Here is a 23,434-nt window from a genome sequence, read left to right as displayed (position 1 = left end):
GGATGGGATACTCAGAGTCCAACAGCAATACCCTATTTAGCCTTAGGAATGGATAAAATATAATACAAAAACCAGAGAATCCAATCTGCAGTATGTTTTACTTTAAATTTTGAAATGAGAACTGTCATACAATGAACTCGAACTCGACAAGTCAGTAAGGGTCATCATTCTTATAATCATGGGCCCATTGTCCATGGTCAAGCTATTTTGTACACGGGCACATATACATGTGTATGTTATAAAATGGCCACGTCCCTGGGGGCGGGCTGACTAATGCATGCACATGTGCGCCCACACACTGGTTTAAAAGTTACTGTCGAAGTATAGTAAAAAAAAAAAAAAAAAAGCTTCAATCCTAAAGGGAAGACATAATGTGCTTAACTGAATCAAAATCCTAACATGACTTCATTTTTCGAGATAACTGCATCGGGGAAGTATTCAGGTCCACATTCTTCCAACCCCACTATGTCTCTCTCTATTTCAAAATTTAAAGTAAAATATATTGTGGATTGGAGATGGGATACTAAGTCAAAATGATTACATAGGATAAAACAAGTGAAATATATTTTAGGTCTAGATCTGAAAGAAAGGTACTAGTCACTTAACTGAGAGATTAGAAGTGAGAGAGCACAAACAAGATGTGCCTTGCTTAGTACAGAGAGTGAAAGGAATAGTATGTGATCAGAAATGGGGAAAAAGAGAGGGACTAGAGGGAGAAGAAGAGAGGAAAGGGAATTGGGAGCAAGGCCATGAATGCACTTAGATATAGATGAACAGTTTAAACATAATTCAGCATTTAATTGGGAGATGGCTTGGGAGTTGATAGAGTAGACAGGTTGCTGAGTTTGGGGGCAGAGATATATCGGGCAAATCAGTCAGAAGGTTGTCCAGACTGGGAAGGTAAAGGCCAGGAGGTGTTGAAGAAACAAGAATTCATTTTATAAATATGAAAAAGATGATAGTGCTGAGAGCAGTACATAGAGATGTATAGGTAGACGGAACAAGACATCAATAGAGAAGCCTCCAGGAAGTAGACAATGAATCTGTCTTGCTGGGGTTTAACATAATGAAGCAGGGGTGCACATAGATTGGAAGGGATAGCAGAAGAGGTGTTAGAGAAGGTTGTTAGTAGTAAAACATTATGAAAATGAGTATTTTTTGATTTTGACAAAGCTTTTGATAAGGTACACATGAGAGCACGAATTTCAAAATAAGGAAAATTAGATTTAGGAATAACTTTTGTGAATGGATATGGAAGTGATTAAAGAAGCATTTCCAGGCAATATAATTAATGGCACAGATTCTGATTTAAATAAAGTAAGAGATGAGGTCCTCTAGGACAGTGCTTCTCAAAACTCTCCTGTTAACTCCAGAATCGGTCAGATATCCACCATGAATATGCATGAGAGAATATGCATAGAATATGTGCAAATTTCTCATGCTTATTGATTGTGGATATCCTGAAAACCTGATTGGCTATGGGATCAGATTTGGAAAGCTGTACTCTAGGGGCCTCTCTATATATACATGAACCATTGGCCATTCATATGTTTCTCAATGAACTGGAAAATGAATAAATAGCAGTAAAATCACTTAAGATATCACCAAACTATTGCACTGTAAATACACTTCAGGAATCGCTAATTTTATAGAATATGGATGTGTCGGGCAAATGGACAAACACGTCTATTTGCATATTTTGGCTATCCTGAAAATCAGACCTGTTTATAGCTCTTGAAGTATAATTTTGCTTATTCCTGGTGTGTGGTAATATTTTTGTTGCACAAAATTTGGCAACCGCAATAATGCTTCCTTAAACTAACCAGAAAAAAGAACTAAATGTATTAGTTGATAAGCTGTGAATGATTGCACACACATACACAAGAGTAGCAGCCACGTTGTCAAAGCAAGGAGCAAAAATGCTATCCTTCAGTCAGAGGTGTCAAACTGCAGTCCTGGAAGGCCACAAACTCAGGTTTTTGGGCTGTTCCTAATGAGTATGCATTAATGTATCTGCATGTACGGTCTCCATTGAATGCAAATATATCTCATGCATATTCATTAGGGGTATCCTAGAAACCAGGCCGATTTGTGAATTTCCAGGATTCCTGAAGTCCTTCAGTCAAATCACATTTGGAATATAGGGTTCAGGTGTACTCTCCTTCAAAAATAATATCTTAGAAAAAAGTATAGATAATGGCCATTAAACTAATAAAGGGGACACAAGGGCTTACGTATATCGAAAGATTGGCTACACTGGACTAGAAAAAGGGCATTTGAGGGGTGATCCAGTTACATTGTATAGATATATACTGGACCCTCAAAAGAGCTTGTAGAGTATCTTTTCACCCCAGGGGTAACTACAAAGCATGGGAATCCCCTCTCTATTTAAGGGGAAATATATTTTACCATCCCAGAGGAAAGACAGTTTTTGCTCTCAGGGAAATTATGGAATTTTTTTGCCACCAGAGGCAGTTATGGATTCAAAATATTAATAATGGGCAGTATTTTTGAGGAAAAATAGAAAGTGTGGTGGTGCAGTTAGAATCTAGGAAAAGTACTCATGCAAGAACTGCAGGTGATCTCCATATTTAGTATTAGTGGGAAGGTTTTTGCTGGAAATCAGTTATTTGTTGGGCAGAAAGAAGGCTGGAGGCGGTGGATCTAGGATTGTGACTCAGTCTACCAAGTAACAGTTGGCCACCCTAAAGGAGAAGGTAAGATAACTTGCCCAAAGGTAGATTTCTCATAGTTTTGCTTTACGCTAGTCAACATAGACATTCTGGTGTCTTCAGTGAGGAAAATGCCAAGGCAAAACTGAAGCAATGTTTGCACAGGAGCACAACTTTGATAAGTCTGCACCAGAGAGTTGAGGTTCAGCAGGATGGAGTTCGCCTCGCCTCGAACCACTGGACTACATCACTTTCTTTAGATAAGATATTTTCCTGTGCTTTATTCATTCTGTATAAACATATGAGTGCTCTTGGAAATGCTGATCTGTTCTAGAAATAGTGGATTTTCTAAATTGCACATTAGGCTTTCTAATAGTCTAAGCCTAAAGCTGCACCGAGCTGGACTGTACTGTTTATACAAAGAAACAGTGTAGCTTTGGTACAGTATAATTGCATGCACTTTTGTTTTTCCTATGACAATGCTACACCTTTCCTAGGCAAGCTACCAAAATGTGGAGAGACAGATTTATTGAGACAGACCCTGGCTGGAGAGACTAACCTTTTAATTAAGGGTCAAAACCTTAACCTGGAATATGCCTCAGATAATGCTGAAAGCAAGCAGGACTTGAAGGCTCAATCAAATACTTTCTCAAGTCAAGGTAAAGAAGCAGGCCTGAAGATTCGGCAGAACCCAGACATGGGATCTAACCCTTTGAAGAACCCAGAGATTGGGACTGGCCTAAAGCCTTGTTCAGCTGTGCAGCAAAATGTTACCTGCACTATTCCAGAACCAACATCCCCCCACAAGGAGTTTCACACTGCTGTCATCCAAGCTCTTAGCTCCAACCCTGATCTGTTTACAGAGACCTCAGGTACTAATGAATGTGCAAATACTGGCTGTCAATCAAGTGATCCTGCTGCTTCCCTCACCTGCACTCCGGAGGCAGCAGGGTCTCAGCCATCCTTGGAAGCTTCTAGATTTGCTTTGGCTTCTCTCTATTGGGGAGGAAGTGCCAGTGATTTTATTCTTTGATTGGGGGAATTCCTCCTGGGATGGTGGGGGGAGACTTAAAATCTACTTGGAATTATTACAAATTCACACTAAGATAACCTCATTTTTATTTCTCTGCTCTGCCCTGAATAATTCAAACAACATTAATAAATTGTAATCAAGATACTGGAAAACAATTCAAAGCAAGTGAACGTTATGTATTCCCTCTCTTTGTTAGAACTCTGATTAAGAGCATGTAGGAATTTCTTTCTAGATAGATTTGCTTTGTGTCCCTGGAACTTGAGTCTCCAAACTGCTGCCTGCAGAAATGAAGTCACCTCTTGCCTTGAGACTCATATTTAAAGTCTCAGTTCAAGCTTGCATGGCAAGCAAGCGAGCTGATACGAATACAGCTGAGCAATGCTATGCTTATTTCCTAAACCACAGAAAAGTTGGACAGCTGAAGGCTGTTTGCAGTTCTCCTGCCTGATATATGGAGCCTGTTGTTTCATGGAACCAGAGGAACAGCTCCATAATCCTGCATTAAAAGCCGTGAGATCTGCCAGTGAGGTGCACATTCTCACAGTTCCTCTTGTTTTGGTTGGAAGGGAAGGAGCGGGAGAAGTATATCAACCAAGAGAACAGCGCTTTGAAGTCTACTGTTTCAGGTCTAAATTGATATTATCTAGCACAGTATATCCTTTCAAGTTGAAAAATGTGAAGAAGGGTTTGAATTTTATTTTTTTTTTTAATCTGCCATCCTGTCCTGCACTCCAAATTGGCCTCGAGCCTTGGAGGGCTTATCGCAAATCACAGGCTCCCTTCCGGGGACTAGAAGAGGGTCACAGAGCTGCTCAGGAAAGGGAGATCATGTTTCTATTTCACACTAATTAAATAAAATTACAGAGTTGCTAAGTTTTTTTTATTTCCTACTTTTAACTATTTTGAAATGTACAGCCATTAGAATATTTAATATGGAATATACTTAAAAAAAAAAATGCATATTGAATAAAAAGTTCGAGAGGAAGGGCATGATGGTCATGGTTGTACCACATGAGAGAGCTTGACTTAGATGATAAGCAGTGCTTAAATGCCAAAGGAGGGGGTAAATCTAGGGCATGCACACACCATTGAGGGAAATGTAAGAAGGCATTTTGGTGCATTTAGTCAAGTGTATCTACAAAAGGCCCCTGCATGGCAACCTGGCCATTGAAATCAGTTCCAGGTCACATCCTAGATACACTTGATTTTTTTTTTTATGACACCTGCAGTATAGTTTCCCTTGCTTTGAATTTGAATAATAGACCCTTTTGCTCAAGAACACAAACCAATGTAGAGCAGTTTGTAAATAATATTCTGTATGGCACAGGAGTCCCCTGAAAACATTCTCTGTTGGCTCTTCTCTTTAATTTTTTATGTACATCTGTAGAACATGCAGAAGAACCTAGAAAAGAGAGAGAAGATAGTCCTGCAGACCACAATTTAACCCGCACGCCACCGAGCACTCCGATTAAACAAGAAGGTATGGTGCGTTACGAAAAAACCAAAATATTAGAGCTGTGCACTGCTCTTGAATCTTGCATAAAGGGCACATGTTGCTTGTAGCTTTTAATAATATATCTAGCAGACTTTTGTTTTTGTTTTGCATTTTTAAAAAGGGAGGGTGGAAAACTTAAAATGCAACAAACTGTTACTGTTTAATGTTAACAATAATAAAGAAGTGTGCATTACCAACAAGACATATATGATCCCACGTGCAAAATTATTCTCCCTAACACCAGCTTAGACTTCCGTGGGCCCTTGGGTAACTGATCATGCTGCTCTTCTAATGCCCGAAGCAGATGCAGTCCAACATTGGCTTGTGCACATTATGGTGAATTTGGAGCTGCACACCATTGCGCACTTCTTAAATATTATTGTTGTTGGATTACACCTTTGGAGATGTTCTCTCCAGTTTTGGAGTTCATATTTTTAACATAGCATAAAGCTCATGATATACTATTACTGTCAATAAAAAAATCACAATGGATGGAGGTCTGTAATTCTGACTTGTAAGGTCACAGTAACATGTCCCCAATATACTGATGCTGTTCTGCTCAGCAGTCTGGTGTGCAGCTGGTGTAATCTAATTTGTTTTGTGTGCTCCTTATCCTGTTTATGGAGAGAAATCACTTGTCTGTTGAGAAGTCTTTCATTCACTTCATCTCATTTCTTCTCTCAAGAATGGTGTCACCCATTCTGTTTGTTTAACATAATGGCTGTGATGAATGCATAGATTTTTCTACTTGTGCTTTTTTCTTCTTGTGGCTGCATTACAAACAGGAGATGGATATGCTAAAGAGTACCTGTTGCCATAGTAAGTATCATCCCATTCTCTGATCTGTTTTCGCTTCTTTTTCAGTATTTTCTGTGTGCTTTGCTTCATTCTCTTGCATCTTTTTGTTTTATTCCCTTTGGTTTTTGTTTTCAAAATAACTGTCTCTATTTTTCAGTTGGTGACAAGACTTGAATTCTCACAGTTGACTTCCTGGAATTGTTCATCAGTTCTGTAACTGATTTTTTGGGGGGAGCACCAAGTAATGTTAGTGCTGGTATTCAGCAGTGGAGATTATGCTTTTTTAGATCATGATTCCCTTTTAGCCCACTGGTTTTAGATGGTCCATATTAAACATGTTGCTGTATCAAAGTTTAGTATAAATTCTGCTTTCCAGTTTTAAGGGTTTTAATATTTATATTTCATTTTAGAATACATATTTCTATTATACCTTGACTCCCAATTTAAACATAAAGCCCATTGAGAATCGTTTTAAATTGAATTTTGTATTGTTTATCTAGTAGAGTTTCCAGTGGTGAGTTTCCATCTTTTTGTAATCTTTGAAGAACTTCCTATGTAGTTGGTCACTTTGCCCTATATGGGTAGTACAGAAGAGAGAAAAAAAAGTAGACCCATCACTCACCACTAGAATATTTATCCAAGCTTAGTTTAAAAAAAATATGTAATGACATCTAACCCTTTACCTTACCCACAGAAGTTAGTAAGTTAAAATTAAGCAATACTTTTATTGTGGATCTTGGTCCTTTAGCTAAGATTGTTCTCCATTGACAAGCAGACATGAAATAGCCATTATATGTGGGTAACATTATCCAGCATGGACCCAGCTCTCATGAGCTCCTCAGTTTCTTTGTGCGAGCTACTTTATGGACATGTCCCAGTCTCAATTTTTTTCAGCTATTGGGGGGGGGGGGCTAGTGCCCCTATATGCCTCCTGCCCCTATATGCCTCATTGCTGTAAATATATTTTCTGCTGTTGCATCAGCAGTCCCTCAAATAGAACAAAAAAAATAGATTGCGAATTTCAGAAATAAGATGTTGAAGAGAATGGAAAAGGCCAAGAAGCCTGCAGTAAATGGCTTTAAGGCTTGCATCTTTGGATGCTGGATGACCATCACAGATATGCATGCCATCTGCTATTGGGCCCACATCACAATTCCTCCATCTGCTACTGCTGTGGTTGGGAGTTCCTTAGGGTCCATTAATACCGTGCCAGGACGATGGTGGCCCTAAGGAAGGTGGGTAAGGTCCCGAAACCTCATTGTGATGCCAAGCAGCAGAGCCCCACCACTCATTGAGGAGTGAGGTATCATTGGGCTCCAGTAAGTAAGTCGAGCTGGGAGCTGCTTCTTCTTGATACCACAAGCATGGGAAGGCTTATCCCCCGCCACATCCCCTTCCCCCCCCCCCCCCCCCCCCCCATGCTTCTGGCCTTTGGAGCTGCCTCAAGTTGGGGGGTTGAATGTGGTGCCAGAAGAGGCACTAAGGCGAGTACCAAAGTGGCATGGGGACCACCTTCAGGGCTGTCCCCTCAGAGCCAAAGACGTTAACAAAGGGGCCTTGCTAAACACCGAGGCAGAACATAGCCTTATTGGAGCAAATTATGTCCTTATTCATGATACAGCAAATCCCCACGCGCCAAGCAGTTTGTTCTTTCCAGACCCATTGTTGATTAGGGCACTGTCTGTGTCCTCTGAAAAAAAAACCACACTTGGAGCAGTAGAATTTGGTGTTGGAATGGAGCAGTTTGGCATGTACACTTATGGGGACTATCATGGTGCAGAAGGAGTTACTGGCACCTTCTATGAAGCAGAGTGTTAATCAACAGTTGTTGATACAACTGACATGGCACATCTCTGAGCCAGCCACCAGTGTGGCTGGGGATGCAGCCATGATGCCGGGCTCCTATTCAGATTTACTGATAACCCTGAGTGAGGATGAGCTTATTTTAAGTTTTTGAAGAGGGTGTATCTGAGGGTTGCTCAACCTGCCGGGGGGGACCCCAGTTATTGGAGCTAGTGAATAATTTCTTTGCCTCCTTAAACCCTGAAGATGGATATTTTCTTACTTAGCTGGACTCCTCCAGTTTCCATGCTAGTTCATACTTCTCTGCTGGAGCTTCCAGTATTGGGAGTTTGTCCTTCTTATGAAGTGAAGGATTTACCTCCAAGGGAGTCCCTTCATGAGTGAGGAGAGAATGTAGGTACATTCCACTGTGAATTCCTTCTGGATGTTTCTTCATCAAATAAGCGGAGGTCTCCATCTAGGTCCACCTTCTGCATTGTCAGGGTCATGGCTTAATGTTCCCTGTAGTCAGGATATGAAGAGGATTCTGTAGTGATTCCATTTGATCCCCTGCTGGACTTACCTCAGCATACTTCCCCCTCCAGAAGATGGCTACGTCAGATTTTCTGTCAAGCTAGTAAAAATACTATCCATCAGAGTTTAAAAAGAAACAAAAAAAAAAAACCACACGAATGGATATATTTGGGCTCCTGCAGTTCCTTCAGTTCTCAGCAGATTCTGAGGCTATCCTAGTTCACAAACTCCTCCTAGACCTACAGATGACAAGAGTGCAGATACCTACTACATGCTTTCCAGTAACCCGGAAATTGCACTTAAAGTCTAAAGTTCAGGCCACTCCTGGGTTTGGGGCGATCCAATTGCCACACCACTCTGTGGCGGTGAAGTCAGTGATGAGACATGTTAAGCATATTCATGATCACTCTAAAATGCCTCCTAGAAAGGACAAGGTGGCTTTGGATGCATTTGAGAAGAAAGTCTTCCAGGATTCTCTGAGGACATGCAAGATGGTAGTCCACATACACATGGGTGACATCATCAGATGGAACCTGGCAAGGAAATTTTGATTTTGTAGTTTCTAGAAACTTTGAACCTGCCCTGCTGGGCATTTGTAGCATGTTATACTAATGCATCCATGCAGAACTCCCTCCAATCTTATCTTTTTCATGGAGCCCACCAGTTACGGATCTTTGTCTCCCCTGCTGTTAGGGAAGAATATGCTTTCTAGAAGTGTAGGAATTGATCTTTGAGGGGTCACAAGATGTCTTTCATTTCCCTTTAGTCATCCTAAGTAGGTTTTTCAGTTATAAGTTTCTTTCAACAGCCATGTGGTTCACCAGCATAAATGCATCGAGTTTGATTTTGCTGCATTAATTTTTCAACTGATTCCCCAAAAGGCTTTGGGATCAGTCTGTGGTTGAATACATTCTCAAGAGGTCTAGAATCCATTCCTCTATGCCCCCAGGGTCCAATTATTGTGCCCAGGGCTGACTTAAGTTTTTTAGAAAGTTATGCCTATGCACACATAGCATCCTATTGGTCATTCATGAGCTAGTATTTGTGAGACATTCTGAAGATCATGATGGGAGTTGGCAGTGCAGCGTCCTCAGAAGCATGTGATGACTTAGTCACTGATGGACAAGGGTATGGAGTGTGCCTAGTCCAATCAACCTTTGTTTTTGAGACTGCATCAAGAGTCTCTGCAAATAGGTATTGTTGCCACAGATTCACTTGGTTGCAGGCCTCCAACCTTCAGACAGAAATCCAGGAAAGACTCTGACATGCTTTGCAATGGGGAGAATCTCTTCAGAAATAAGATCAAGAAAGCATTGGCTCAGATTAAAGACTACTGTGTGATGCTTCAAACCCTCTCCACTGCCACTCCAAATCAACCAGGAGATACCTGAGGCAGCATTTCTATCAGCTGAGAAGTTTCCTCCACCCCCTTGAACCCATCAACAGCATGTCCCCATTTTGCTCACCCTTAGCAGCAGAGGACTCCAAGGCCACAGTCAGCACACCAGCAAAACCTGGGATGGAGTTTTGACTGGATAGGGCATAGCCAAGATCCTAGTATCTGTACCAGAGGACCTTCCTGTTGGAGGTAGGCTAAGTTTTAGATAAACCATTGGTCCAGAATAACTTCAGACATTTGGTTCCTTTCCATAATTTGAAAAGGATATAGATCATGCCTATTGGATATACCTCCAAATTGCCCATCAACATCAGAAACACTCTTCCCTCTTAGACACCAATACAGTTGAGCCTGTTTTACTTTGGGAAGGAAGGCAGGGATTTTACTCCAAGTACTTCCTGATCTGGAAGAAAACAGGAGGACTATATCTCACCACAGACATAAGGGCATTGAACAGGCTCTTGAAGAAAAAATTCAAGATGGTTTCCCTAGGCATGTTGACCCCCCTTTCTAAAAAAAAAAAAAAAAAAAAAAAAAAGGGGGGGGGGGGGGGCTGGCTGTGCTTTCTAAAAAAAAAAAAAAAAAAAAAAAAAGTATAGACAGATTTTCAGGTTGCAGGAAATATCTCAGGTTTAAGGTAGGGAACCACCAACTCCAATAATGCATATTGCCCTTCAGCCTTGCAGTAGTGCCACACGTATTCACAGAATGACTCGCAGTGGTTGCAGCACATCCAAGCAACTTGGGGGTACATGTGTTTCCATCTGGACAATTGGCTGGTCAGGAGCACCACTTAAGCTGGTGCTGCAGAATCAATGAGCAAAACCATCCAGGTGTTGAAGTTACTAGATTTGTCATCAGCTACCCCCAAGCCCCACGAGCCAGTCATCTCAATTGGAATTGATAGGAGCACTACTAAATATGACTCAGGCAAAAGCCTTCTTCCCAAAGCAGAGGATTATCACATTGATAACTGCATTGGAGAGAATAAAAACTAGTCAGCAGGCATCCAAATAAAACATGTGGAAGGTATTAGGTCTCATGGCATCAACAGTCCGTGTTATACCCTTCTTCATATGAAAAAAGATCAATAGGCCCTCAGGTTACAGTGGAAATAGGCCACTCAAGATCTTCGAGACAGCATCCACATCACTCAGCCTCTGAAGGACTCCATGTTCTGGTGGCTGATTCATTGCAACTTGGCCAGGGGTATGTCCTTGCTAATTATCATAACCTCAGATGCATCTAACCTGAGCTGGGGAGCCCATACAGAAGGACTCTGCACCTAGAGCCATTGGTCCGCTCAGGAAAAACTTCATTAGATGAATTTCCTAGAGCTAAGGGTAGCATGGTGTGCTCTGAAAGCTTTCAGAGATCGGTTGGCCAACAGTTATCTAGACAGACAATCAAGTGGCAGTAGTCTATATCAACAGAGAGGAACAAGATTGTATCTCCTGTGTCAGAAGAGTGTCTAGAGGTGGGACTGTCATCTCTCAGGGAATGGTCTGATGGACAAGCTGAGTTAGGTGGTGGAGCCCCCACAAATGGTCCGTGGACAAGAGGTAACAAACCAGATGTTCCATAAGTGGAACACACTCGCACTAGATCTGTTTGCATCTCCTCTGAACAGAAAGATCCCACTCTTCTGCTCCAGAAGGGGGGACTCAAGGCAAGCTAGCCTCAGACGCTTTTGCCCTGAATTGGTCAGGGTCTGCTGTATATGTATCCTCAAATTCCTCTAGTGGCAAAGACCTTGTTGAAACTCAGAAACTGGAGAACTATGATTTTCATAACACTGAGCCAGATTTAGTTACCACTCCTGCAGGAGACTCCATCAGAAATCCACTCAAGATCAAGGGCTGTTGCACCATCGGCACCCTGGCGCTCACAGTCTGGATGTTGAGATGATAGTTTTGTTTTGTAACTCCCGAATCTTCCTGAGATATGTCTCAGATTTTGCTGGCCTGCAGGAAGAATTCCACAAGAAAGCTCTATGGATTGAAGTGGAGATAGTTTGTCTTTTGATATGAGGGAAAGGCTTTAACTCCTTTCTCCTGTTTCACACATTGTTTGATTATCTTCCACATCTTTCAGAGTCAGGTCTTAAAGCAACTCATTTATAGTTCACTTTAGTGTAACTGGTGCTTACCACTAACATGTGGAAGGTAAACCCATCTTTGTGCAGTCTGATTCATTCGGGGCTTCCTTCATATGAAGGCTCTCTGTGTCATGGGACCTTGATGTGGTTTTGACTAGTTGAAGAAAGCTCCCTTTGAGGCTATAGGCTCCTATGAGCTGAAGTATCTAACCTGGTCATATTTTTTGTGGCAGTCACTTCAGTTTGCAGAGTCAGTGAGCCCTAGTGATTTATCCACCTTATACCAAATTTTTTCACAATAGGGTGGTTCTGTGCACTTCCTAAATTCCTGCTTACAGTAATGGTGGGATCCACCTTAACCAATCGGTCATCCTCTCAACCACCTTTCCCAGGCCACATGTCCACAAAGATGACTAATCACCATACAGTTTGGGCTACAAGAGAACCTTGGCCTTCTATCTAGAGTGGATTGAAGTCCTTAGGAAGTCCACCCAGCTTTTTGTTTCATTTAACACAAACAAACTTGGAATTGCCCTTGCCAGGCACACTCTTTCTAATTGGCTGGCAAATTGCATGACCTGTTTTGCCCAGGTGGTCCTGACTTTGGGATATGTCCAGGCTCACAGTGTCAAAACTATAGTGGCAGTGGTAACTCAGCTAAGATCAGCCTCCATGGAGCAATTTTCAAGGCTGCAACGTGGAGTTCTCTATACATTTACATTGCACTATTGCTTGGACTGGGACATAACAGTAGGTTTGGCCAGTGTGTCCTGAGGAATCTCTTTGAGATGTAGAAACAATTTCCATTTCCCCTAGTGTCCATTATTTTGATTCCAGGCTGCCCATATAAAACATAAAATACAAAAATGCCTTATTGATTTTAAATTTATTTATATTCTGCCTTTCAGCCATTGCAAAGCAGATTACATTCAGATACTTTCATTCAAGAAAACTAGATGTTACAATACCAAAAAATTGCTGGATAAGCGCAATCACACCAGTCAAGAAAGATAAATCACCTTGTCACCACCAAAACGTTTCTACACCTTGACACTTTTGAGTTTTCCTTTTCTTTTTCTTTTTTTCAGGACAGCCTGTAGCTAGGAATTCTCCATGTGTGAAAACTGCCGTTCTGCTTGTCTTTGGAGAAAGCAGAGTTGCTTACCTGTAACTTGTTTTGTCTGAGAACAGCAGGATGTGAGTCCTCATGAAACCTGCACACCTCCCCTTGGAGTTGATTTCTCCAAGTCTAAGCTAAATTATAGATTCATGGGGCCCCCAAATGGACACATGGTAATATAGTACGCTAAACATACCCAGTAGGGCATGCTTAGTTTCTAGAGACTCTAAAATCAATTTTCCATGCTGGGGGCCCATCTGATGTCACCCATGTATGAGATCTGACATCTTGCTGTTTTCTGAGAACACCTGTTACAGATAAACAGCTTTGCTTTCCATTCTAAGTGCATGGATTTTAGCTCACCAGCTCTACATGGTGCAGCATGTATACAAATATGTTCAGAATCCAGAAATCTTGACAGAATCATCAGGCCCACAGCAGGCAGACTTCCATAGAACAGAGGCAGACATGGAGGAATGTGAGAAGCACCTTTTCAGTTTCATATACAAAGCTTTTTATACTGTGACTAGAACGTCAGCTGCTGCTATAGGGGCTCAAATGAAAGGTGTATTTTGTTTCAGATGAAATGGCCTTAATAGAAGGAGAGTGCAGGTTCATCTCACAGATATACCTTGTACAGATAAGTTGTTTGACAAAGTTCAAGAGATGGTGGCTCTGATTAAGGCACATCAATACACACTACAGTCATTATTACCTATGGCTGGGGACAAACTAGCTCCTGCCAGATGCCAGTTTTTCTCATACAAGCAACCATTCTTCCAAAGATGTCCCTTCTGCTCTTTTCAGCATCATTGAGCAACTCCCACTCTTTAGCAGTAACAGTTGCCTGCCCAAGCCTGGCAGAGGAATAGATGTCAGCCCAAGGCTCAGCATTAGACGCAGCCCAACACCAGTTTTTTAATTCCTCTAGACCCATCTCCATCGGTAGGGGTGAGGGGTAAAGTCTGTCCTCCTGGAATGGCTTTGGACTACCAGGGACCAGCAGGTCTTAAAAATTGTGAAGTAGAGCTCCTGCTTGCACATCTCCCACCCTCCTCTGACCCAACAGATGTCAGTTCCAACCCTTCCCAATCTACTCAACTGCATGTGGAGGTGGAGTTGGTGTCAGAAGGTAATTGAGTCTGTCCCTCCTCAAGAGGGTGGCCAGAGATTCTATTCCTGGTATTTCCTAATCCTCCAAGAAGACAAGGGGATTGACGCCTATACTGAACAAGTTGCTGGTTCAGGCAAGATTCAAGATGAACCCCCTCCAGATCATTCTCCCTTTCATTCATCTGAAGGATTGGTTATGAGCCTCTGGATCTGAAAGACACTTATGTACATATTCTATTTTATCCTGCCCATTGAAAATTTCTTAGGTTCCGGATATGCACAGTTCAAGGCGCTCCCTTCTGGCCTTGAGGGTGTTTAATGGAATGTCTTACAGTAATGGCAGCAAAATTTTGTCAGCAAGGAATCTGTGTTCCCATGCCTGGGTGATTGGTTGGTGATGGGTCCATCTCGGTCAGGAGTTCTGGAGTCCCTTGTAAAGTCCATACAGCTTTTCCAGTCCCTGGGCTTTCTGGTCAACTTAGCCAAGTCATACTTGGTTCTGGCTGAAATAATTCAGTTCACTAGAACTTGGTTAGACTCACTGCAGGAAAAAGAATTTCTCTCTATCAAGAGAGCCACAGTGCTCATGGTCCTAGTAAAGGCTTTCCTTCAATAGGAAAGATTATCAGCAAGGTTGATCCTGGTCCTTCTTGGACACATGGCAGCGGCAGTGCATCTGGTTCCTCTGACTCATGTACATATGCAGGTCCTTCCTGCATGAAGTTTCCAAAGCCAGTGGGATCAACTCTTACCAACCTTTATTCTATCAAGTGGGCATGATCCATAGGATGAAATCATCCCTTCAGTGGTGGATTAACCTGGAGGTTCTAAACTGAATTTTTGTGTGTATTATAAAATATAAATATGAGACTGAAGATTATAAAAGATTAATGCTGTAGAACTGTGCTCTTCAATGGGTGTATATATGATGATCTCAGTTTCAACACATAATTATTTACTATAAAGCTTCCTGTATTAGGTGGAGAGGATTTAATGCATCTTAAACAGTTTCTACTGAAGTGTTTTGATTAAGAGCGTGGTATTTAGTTGAATCCATTCATCCTTCCTCCTGCACTGTATTTCCTGTGCCACTGATTGTGACACAATCCCAAAGTATAATAAATCCATCCTTGTGCTTAACAGTTGACAAGGTAGTGTTTTCTTCAAATGTGTCACCATTTTTTCTTCAAATGTATCTTGTGAGGTTGTGGCCAGACAGTTCAGTTTGTTTCATTAGACCAAAGCACTTTGCTCCAAAAAATTCAAGCTTATCAAGATTTTGTTTTATATACTTTATCCAATGACTTTTGTGATGAGATTGTAGAAGAGGTTTCAATCTAACAACTCTCCCATGCAGATGGTTGTTGTGTAAGCAATGCTGCACTGTGGACAACTACTACAGTGGCAGCTACTTTTCAGCAGGTCATTTGCAGCGATTTGTGGATTCTGTTTTGCAGATTTGACCAGTTGTCAGGCAGTTATTTCAGATTTTTCTTGGTCTTCAAGATCTTTCCCTGACTTCAACAGTTCCATGTAGTTTCCATTTCTTAATGTTTCTGACAGTTGAAGTTGTTAGCTGGAAGCATTAGAGAGCTTTTTAAAGTCTTCTCTTGCTCTGCAAGAATGAATAATCTTCACTTTCAAATACTCAAATAGCTGCTTAGCGGAGACCATGTTTGTTGAAAGCAGACAAGAGAGTCAGATTATATTAACAAGTCAATCAGTTTGGGCCTTATTAACAACAGCATTTTAAAAAATGTCGTAAGAAATCAAGTGGAAGGGTTTCCAAACCTTTGCACATGCCATATTCACTGTTTTCTTATTTTTAATCTGTTAAAATCAGCAAGCAAATAGTAATTTTGCATTAGGCATTGTAGAAAGATGTGTTTAATTATGTTTCATGTAATAGTTGTGTCAATTTCTGTTCATGTAGAGATTTATTGAAACATGCAATTTGGTCAGGGGTGCCTAAACCTTTGCACACAACTGAAGAAACCATTCGTTATGTTCGGAGGGCTTTCTCTTGCCGCCTCTTCGGAAAAAGAATCTGACAGTCAACCAGGTGGCCATGTTCTACATAAATAAACAAGGAGGTACAGGATCTTATGTCCACTGTCAAGAGCCTGTCTAAATCTGGTCATGGGCAGGCCATCGCAATGCCATTTCCAGGTGTTCTAACTTCCGGTACATTAAGAATATGCTGGTGGATCACCTTAATCAAATATTATAACTGCATGAATAGTCCTCGGATCAGAATCACAGACAACTTGTTCGGTCATAGAAGAAAGCTGGTGATTGATCTTTTTGCCTCAGAAGTCAACAGGAAAGTCAGAAAGTTCTGCTGTATGCATTTGAGCAGCTACAAATCAGCTCCTGACACTTTTCTGCTAAATTGAAACATCTGTCTACTCTAGGCATACCTACCGATATTTCCTAATCACCAGGACTGTCCAGAAGCTTCTTTGGTACAAGGTGAGAAAAATCCTCATTGCACCAACCTGGTTATGCAAGTATGGTTAGAGAGAACCCTGACTCTCAATACACAGAAAGATGGCAGGCTCTGCCATCCAAACCTGTCATCACTGGTCCTCCCAGTGTAGATAGTGAACTATCAGTGCTTTCCTTCTTGCATGTTCTGAAGGAAGTGGAGGACATGCTGATTTTGGTTAGGAAGCCTTCAACTAGTTTCAACTGGAAGCGGTACTCAGCTTAAAGCAAGACCAGTCATCTAGACCCCTTTTCCTTTGGTTCAAGGGACTTGCTTCAACATCTACTCTTCCTTTTGTCCTCAAGCTTTAGCATCTCTTCAAAGTTTGTCTTAGCACCATTGTGGCATATCATCAAGAGGTGGAATAATCTCCGATCTAACTCTACCCTTTGCTATCCAAGTTCACAAAATGGCTAATTCCAGACCTCCAGTCAGTAAATCTTCAGTACTTTGGGATTTCAATGTTGTCCTAGATCAACTCATGAAACCTTTTGAGTCTTCCAAGTCAGTGGACTTGAAGTTTCTCACCTGGAAAGTGGTTTCTCATAGCCACAGGGAGTAAGTGAGCTACAGGCTCTAGTTTCATATTCACCATACCATCAGATTTTTCATAATATGGTAGTTCTGCAAACTCACCTCAAGTTGCTTCCAAAAGTGGTATCTATGTTCCATGTTAATCAAGCTATTATATTATCTACAGTCTTTTAAGACCACATGTGCACAAGGGAGAACAGGTATATCACTCCTTGGACTGCAAGAAAACTCTTGTGTATTATTCAGAGAGGACTCTTCCTCTCCATCAATCATCTGAACTGTTTGTATCCTTTGATCCCAACAGATTGGGAAGGGCAGTTGCAAAGCAGACTGTATAGCACACCATTATGTGCTGGCTAGCTTATAGATTAATGACTCTGTGAAGGCTCATCAAATGAGAGCCAAGGCAACAAGTGGCTTATCTCAGGGCCACTTCCATTGAAGATATTTGCAACACTACTACTTGGTTGCCTGTGCAAACCTTCATTTCCCACTAATATCTGCACAGCATGTCCAAAGGAGATAGTAACTTTGGGCAAGCAGTTGTGTGCAGCCTGTTCACGCAAAAGTCCACTTTCCACTCGTTGGGACCAAGTGCTTCCACTGTTAAACCTTTAGCCTGGGACTCCCCACATGTAATGGCTAATTCAAGCCTGCATGTTAAAGAAAAGGACAGTTTGTTTTCCTGTAAATAGGGTTCTATGTGGACAGAATGAATTAGCCATTCTTAATACTCACCCGCCTCTGTGAAGAGTAGACTACCTCACTAAAGCTAAAGCTCTAGAAGAGACTGAGGGGCTCACGAGGTAACGTGCATGTGCAGGAACTCCTACACATGCTCAGTATTTACTAAGTTCTGACAGCTGAGTCTGTTGGTACCATCAGATATTACCCACACATAATGGCTAAGGCATCCTGTTGTCTAAGGAGAACCCTGTTTACAGGTAAGCAAACTTGCTGTACTTCATTACAAACCTTCAAGAAGCAAAGTCTCCATAAATTAGAATTAAATAACTGATTATCAGCTGGACCAAATAGTTCTTGTAGATGGATATATATATATATATATATATATATATATATATACTATAGTCATTTGCATCATATCCATCTACAAGAATTATCCATCTACAATAATATGAAAAATCCTTATTCTATTCAGTGTCACAAAGAAGCTTAAACTGTTCTTTATCCCATGAGTAATATTTCAAGAAGTCTGCAATTTATCTAACTAGCTGAAATTCATTCAAGGTACAGTATATGAATGAAGACATTCAAGCATGATTAACCTTGTCAATTTTAGTTTTGAAGAAATAAAAATTTAGAATCTACAGTAATAGTGGAATTTCTCACTCTAAATGGAGTTTCCTTAACATGGATGTGCTAATGGGTTAATCAGACTTGTACTGTACCTCGTAACAAATAACAGCTTTTTTCCTGGCCATGCTTTATGACCTCTCTGCAGCATAACATTTTAAGGCTTTATTCAAGTGCCCAACATCTTAACTATTTTGCAGTTGGAAGGCTTTTGGGTGGTGGTTGGTGAAAATGTGACAGCCGTTTAGAATGTATTGTATTACCATTGGAAAACATTATTAAATATTCTGTGGAACTTATCAGTGTTAAGTTAAAACTTCAAATCAAGATAATTGTGAAACAATTTTGGTAACGTTTATAAAGTTTTTTTTTTGTTTTTTTTGTTTTTGCAGTATCAGTATAAACAAGTTTGTTTCAGAACACCAACTAAGCCATAGTGATTAGAACAAGCTACCAAATGTTATATGCATAGACACAATCAGCAAATTGTGGTTAGAACTGTGTATACTGAATATTTACTGCTCAGCAGCCATTTGCAAAATCTTTTAGATTCCTAGAGTAAGTCAATGGAAAAAGGAACAGTATAAAAATTCAACCATTCCTCTAGTTTTTAGTACAAATTTAAAAGTGAAAGGCCTTAAATATGAAAGCTTCTGTTTCAAAAGGACTTTTCTTGTCCTATGCAATTTAATTTATACATTTACAATATATTCCATATTTGCAATAAAAAGTTAAACCAGGTGAATTACAGCAATCAGAATTAAAAATTGTAACAATCCTAAATCATACAACACAAAAATAAAATCACAAAAACAGTAAGTACTGTGAAACATTTGTTAATAAAGCCTTATGTCATGTATGAAACTTGCTTTTGTAACAATTCTTTAAAAATGCAGAATCTTTAGTGCCTATATGGCAAAAATCTAAAATACGTTTATATTCCTAATACCATCGAATATCAAATTTGGTTTATTTTCCTGCCTTCCTCTGCCTCAAACAGAAGTAGAATAGAAATACTTAAAATAAAACCTATTGAAAAGGCTATTTGAATCAGAAGGCTAGATTTTTTTTTATCTACCACATGATCGTGTAGCAATAGCTAGCTCAAAGTATTTCAGGATGAGCTGAAATCTAACTAACCACCTCCCTGTTGATCCATTCAATAGAATCTCAGCAGGACCAGACTTACAAAGATGACAGTGATGCTGCAACTCTCAAGCAAACCCTCCCAGACCTTACTCCTGACGAGCCGTCAGAAGCACTTGGCTTCCCAGCTTTTGAAAGGGAAGAAGGCAGCGGCGCTGTGTGCAATGACAACCTGCCAAAGAATGAGGTCGAGACCGCTGCCACGGACATTCCAGAGCCCCCATCTCAGCCTGCTGACCAAGCAGCGCCACCAGCAGCTGAGGAGGGGCCAGCGGGAGACCCCGGCAGTGATGAATCTCCCGGAAAGTCGCCCTCCAAAAAGAAAAAGAAGTTTCGCACCCCTTCCTTCCTGAAGAAGAACAAAAAGAAGAGCGACTCCTAAGGGCCAGATGCACTGCAGAAACACTGTCATATTTTTAGATCTAAAATTCATTAACCACTAGAATGTACCAGATTTTATTGAGTGTTTTGTCTTATATGTAAAGGAATGCAAAATAATAATTAAACCTCTAGTTATAGCTTGATTTAAGATTGCAGCAAGACATTAACCTTAAGGTGCTAATCCTTTGAGCTCAGCAGCTATTAACAGATTTGATCTCCAACTTACACATCACTTTACATGTATTCTATATTAAAGATACTGCACAGCCTTTTAAAATTTTAAGGCCCATGCTGCTTTTACTTAATGGACATAAGGAAATTTGTAAACAAGTTAGGCCATGTTTGCAATGCTAAAATAGTTCTGAAACTTGCTGTTTTCTAATGTACCACTCTTCAGTCTAGTATCTCAGTAATTCTGGAGAAAATTTGTTTTTGTAGGTTGTCATCCCTTTTAAAGGACCAACCAATAAAGATAATGTAATTATGAGCTTCCAAAACATCAGTCCCTTGTTCTGATGTCCTTTCAAAGGTATCACTCCTGCTAAGACTTCAGTCACAAGTACATTCTTTCAATATAGTGATCTTTGCATTGCTTGAGGAGACATATCTATCCTTTAAGGAAATTTGCACTTCTACAGTTTCCAGGCAGGTTCACTTGTACCTTTATCCTGCTGTTAAAAATGACTTTCTTGAAAATTAAGGCGCATCTTGTGCTCATGAAGGTTTAAAATTGTGCTACCTAAGACAACTATGCTAAAGTTCTCTTAAATGGCTGCTTACCCGACTCCTCTATACAGTGAATCTGTTATATTTATACTATTGTCCCATATGGTTCACTCTGTGTTATAGAATTGTACTTTACATTGAGTCCAAGCCAAATCCTATACTGTGAACTGAAGGTGAGTGCAACTTTATAAAACCTCTTCATACTTCAAGTACAGTAATTTAAAAAAAAAAGTTAAGACAGTTCATTGTGTGTAGTGGATTAATCCAGTGTTTCCTTATGGGGAGGTATCATTCCTTTACATAAAGGTATCAGAAGATCCCATCTTGCTTTGTTCTCATAAACCGCAGTGGATAGATATTCAATCTGTCACTATCAAGTCTGTATTCTAGCATGTACCACAGAATAGAAAGTTAACCTGTTATTTTAAAAATGAGTAGTTCCATTTCCTTCCAGCTCCCTGCAGATAATTTCTTAGAATTCCTACTTTTCCTAGTCCACAATGTGGAGACCACAAGCAGTAATTCTGTAGGCTGCAATTTCCCCCTCCTGTTGAGATTGCTCGTAGCTCATTCCTAATATTCTGAACTACACCAGATTCCGTAATGGATTTAGAATACCAAACTGGTTACCAGAGTATACTCAAAAGTGGTCTGGGTCAGGGGCTAGGCTCGTTTAAACTGTAGTAGAGTAGTCTTTCCCTCTCTTTTCAATGGCATGAGTTTTATGTTGCCAGCAATATTCTGCCACCAGGTACTTGAAAGGATTCTTTAGTTTTCTGTAAACAGCAACTCTGAATATTTTGCAAAAGGAAAATCAAATTCTTCTTAGAAATTTGCTAGTTGTAAGTTCTCAGTTCATAAAGCATGGTGAAAGAAACCAAATGAAAGCATTTTTGTTTATGCCTTTCACAGTTTTTTTTAAAATGTCATTTCAAGAAAATGACCTTGCCTTAACTAACAGATCATGCACATTTCCAGGGTTACTGCATTATGGAGATTTGTGGTGTTAGCAAAAAGCATTCAAATCTTATCAACATACTTAAAAGAAATATTGGTACACTTGCAAGAGCATAGAACTGGAAATGGGATTCCTGCTGGATATAGCATTTAGCACGAGTTACATATTTTTCATTGAATGCCTTACAGTTTGTGTAGTACAAACATGGACAATGGACTGGTCCAGTGAAGGAATGCAGCAATGCTATAACGTAAAGCCTACATTAGGCCTCCTGATACTCTGGACCAGTAACAAGTGGTAACAGGTTTATAAAAAAAAAAAAAATTTTGAAGATATGACATAACAGGGGTTGGGGACAAAAAGGAGGTGGGAGTAGTAATAGTGTGGTAATTGCGGTAGGGTGAAATTAGAGACAACAGCAAATCTCTGCATAAGAGAGACACCTTTTGAAGGACTGCATGGCACTAATAAGTTTGAATTTGTATCCTAACCTTGTTTGTCCTATGTACACTAGAGAGCATACTTATGTTGTTTTGCTAAGTTGTGTGTTTTGTTGCCAGGGTCATGTCATTCTAGTACTAAACCATTGCTACGTGTTTCAGTTAATGGTAGATTCTTTTCATTTTATATTATCATTCATGCAATGATTTTTTATTTCTAATTTGTAGTTTTCAGAGCTTTGTATTACAATATGAAATACAGTTGTGTATGGTTACACATTTTGGGAAATATCCCTGTTTTTTTTGCTTATTGTAACATTAAAGTTCACTCACAAAATAAAATTCCTCTTTAAACTGTGATTGGTCTATATATGGAAAGCTGTGATGATTGATTAGTTTATATTGAGAGTGAGTACATAATGAATTTCAATTAAATCCATCATGGATTGTGAACAGGAACGGTTTCCATACTTGATGACTGGAAGGACCATGAAGTGGTGATGAAAAGCTCTCCCCCCCCCCCCTCTACTAAGCAGGGGAATAACCTGCCAAGTATTAGGCCATGATGTTTACTGTATTTTTAAACATATGGCCAACGCCTGTCCTCAAGAGCCACAAACAGGCTGGTGTTTTCAGGATATCCACAATGAATATGCATGAGATTTGCATACAGGGGAGGCAAATGTCTGTCTGACTGAATGCTTTTTGTTTTGAAGAGATTTTATGATGAACTAACTGGAAAAGCTGTATTTTACCTGTTGGAGGGTATCCATTTTATGCCTAGTTGCAGTGATCTTATCTTGCATGTACTTTTCATCAGACTAGAAATGATACCATCACAAATTGTTCCAGCTACTGGCCACAAAGCATGATTTTGAATTGGCAGCCCAGCAAAATTAATTTTTTTAAACTAGTGCCTAGACGGACCCTGCATCTTTCTAAGTCGTAGGTCTGCTCTGAAGGAAGCATGAATGTTGTCCCTTAACTCTTGTTGTGACTATTTTGTTTTTAATGCAAGACTAGTTTACTGCACTATTGAAATACAGTAATCCAGACCAAATGTGCTTTTATGATATCAATCACAGTTGAACTTTTTGGAATACCAAGATAAAGTACATTGTCATGATATCAAACAAAATGCTCTCTATATACTGTCAGTATATCAAAAAAGTTTGAGACTATTGAAAACTATCATGACCCCAGCTAAGCCTAAGAGGTGACCTAAATGACATTGCATTTATATATATTAGGCAAGACACTAAAGCAATTTCTTTAAGCCAGTTACTGCACTGACAAAAATGGTGCTCAGATTTTCAGCCATAATGTTTTGTGTGGCTGCATGCTTGTACTGGTTGGTTTGCCATTTTTTTTCCAGAGTTTTCAACATGGCCTTCTTCCGC

At 40.2% G+C, this 23,434-nt stretch overlaps 1 protein-coding gene across 1 annotated transcript in view; it reads left to right on the top strand.

Annotated features, from left to right (window-relative positions):
- Nucleotides 1-22,394, top strand: part of ADD1 (adducin 1) — a 191,368-nt gene extending 168,974 nt beyond the window's left edge. Inside the window, exons 14-16 of the mRNA XM_029606751.1 lie at nucleotides 3,170-3,544; nucleotides 5,093-5,185; nucleotides 19,550-22,394. Coding sequence (XP_029462611.1) covers nucleotides 3,170-3,544; nucleotides 5,093-5,185; nucleotides 19,550-19,911 — 830 coding nt within the window. The 3' untranslated portion in view covers nucleotides 19,912-22,394. The remainder of the gene's footprint in view (nucleotides 1-3,169; nucleotides 3,545-5,092; nucleotides 5,186-19,549) is intronic.
- Nucleotides 22,395-23,434: the final 1,040 nt, after the last annotated feature.

This window comes from Rhinatrema bivittatum, chromosome 1 (assembly GCF_901001135.1).
Source record: "Rhinatrema bivittatum chromosome 1, aRhiBiv1.1, whole genome shotgun sequence".
NCBI classification, from domain to species: Eukaryota; Metazoa; Chordata; class Amphibia; order Gymnophiona; family Rhinatrematidae; genus Rhinatrema; species Rhinatrema bivittatum.
Note: the sequence above shows the minus strand (reverse complement) of the source record. Positions and strands in the feature narration are given on the sequence as shown.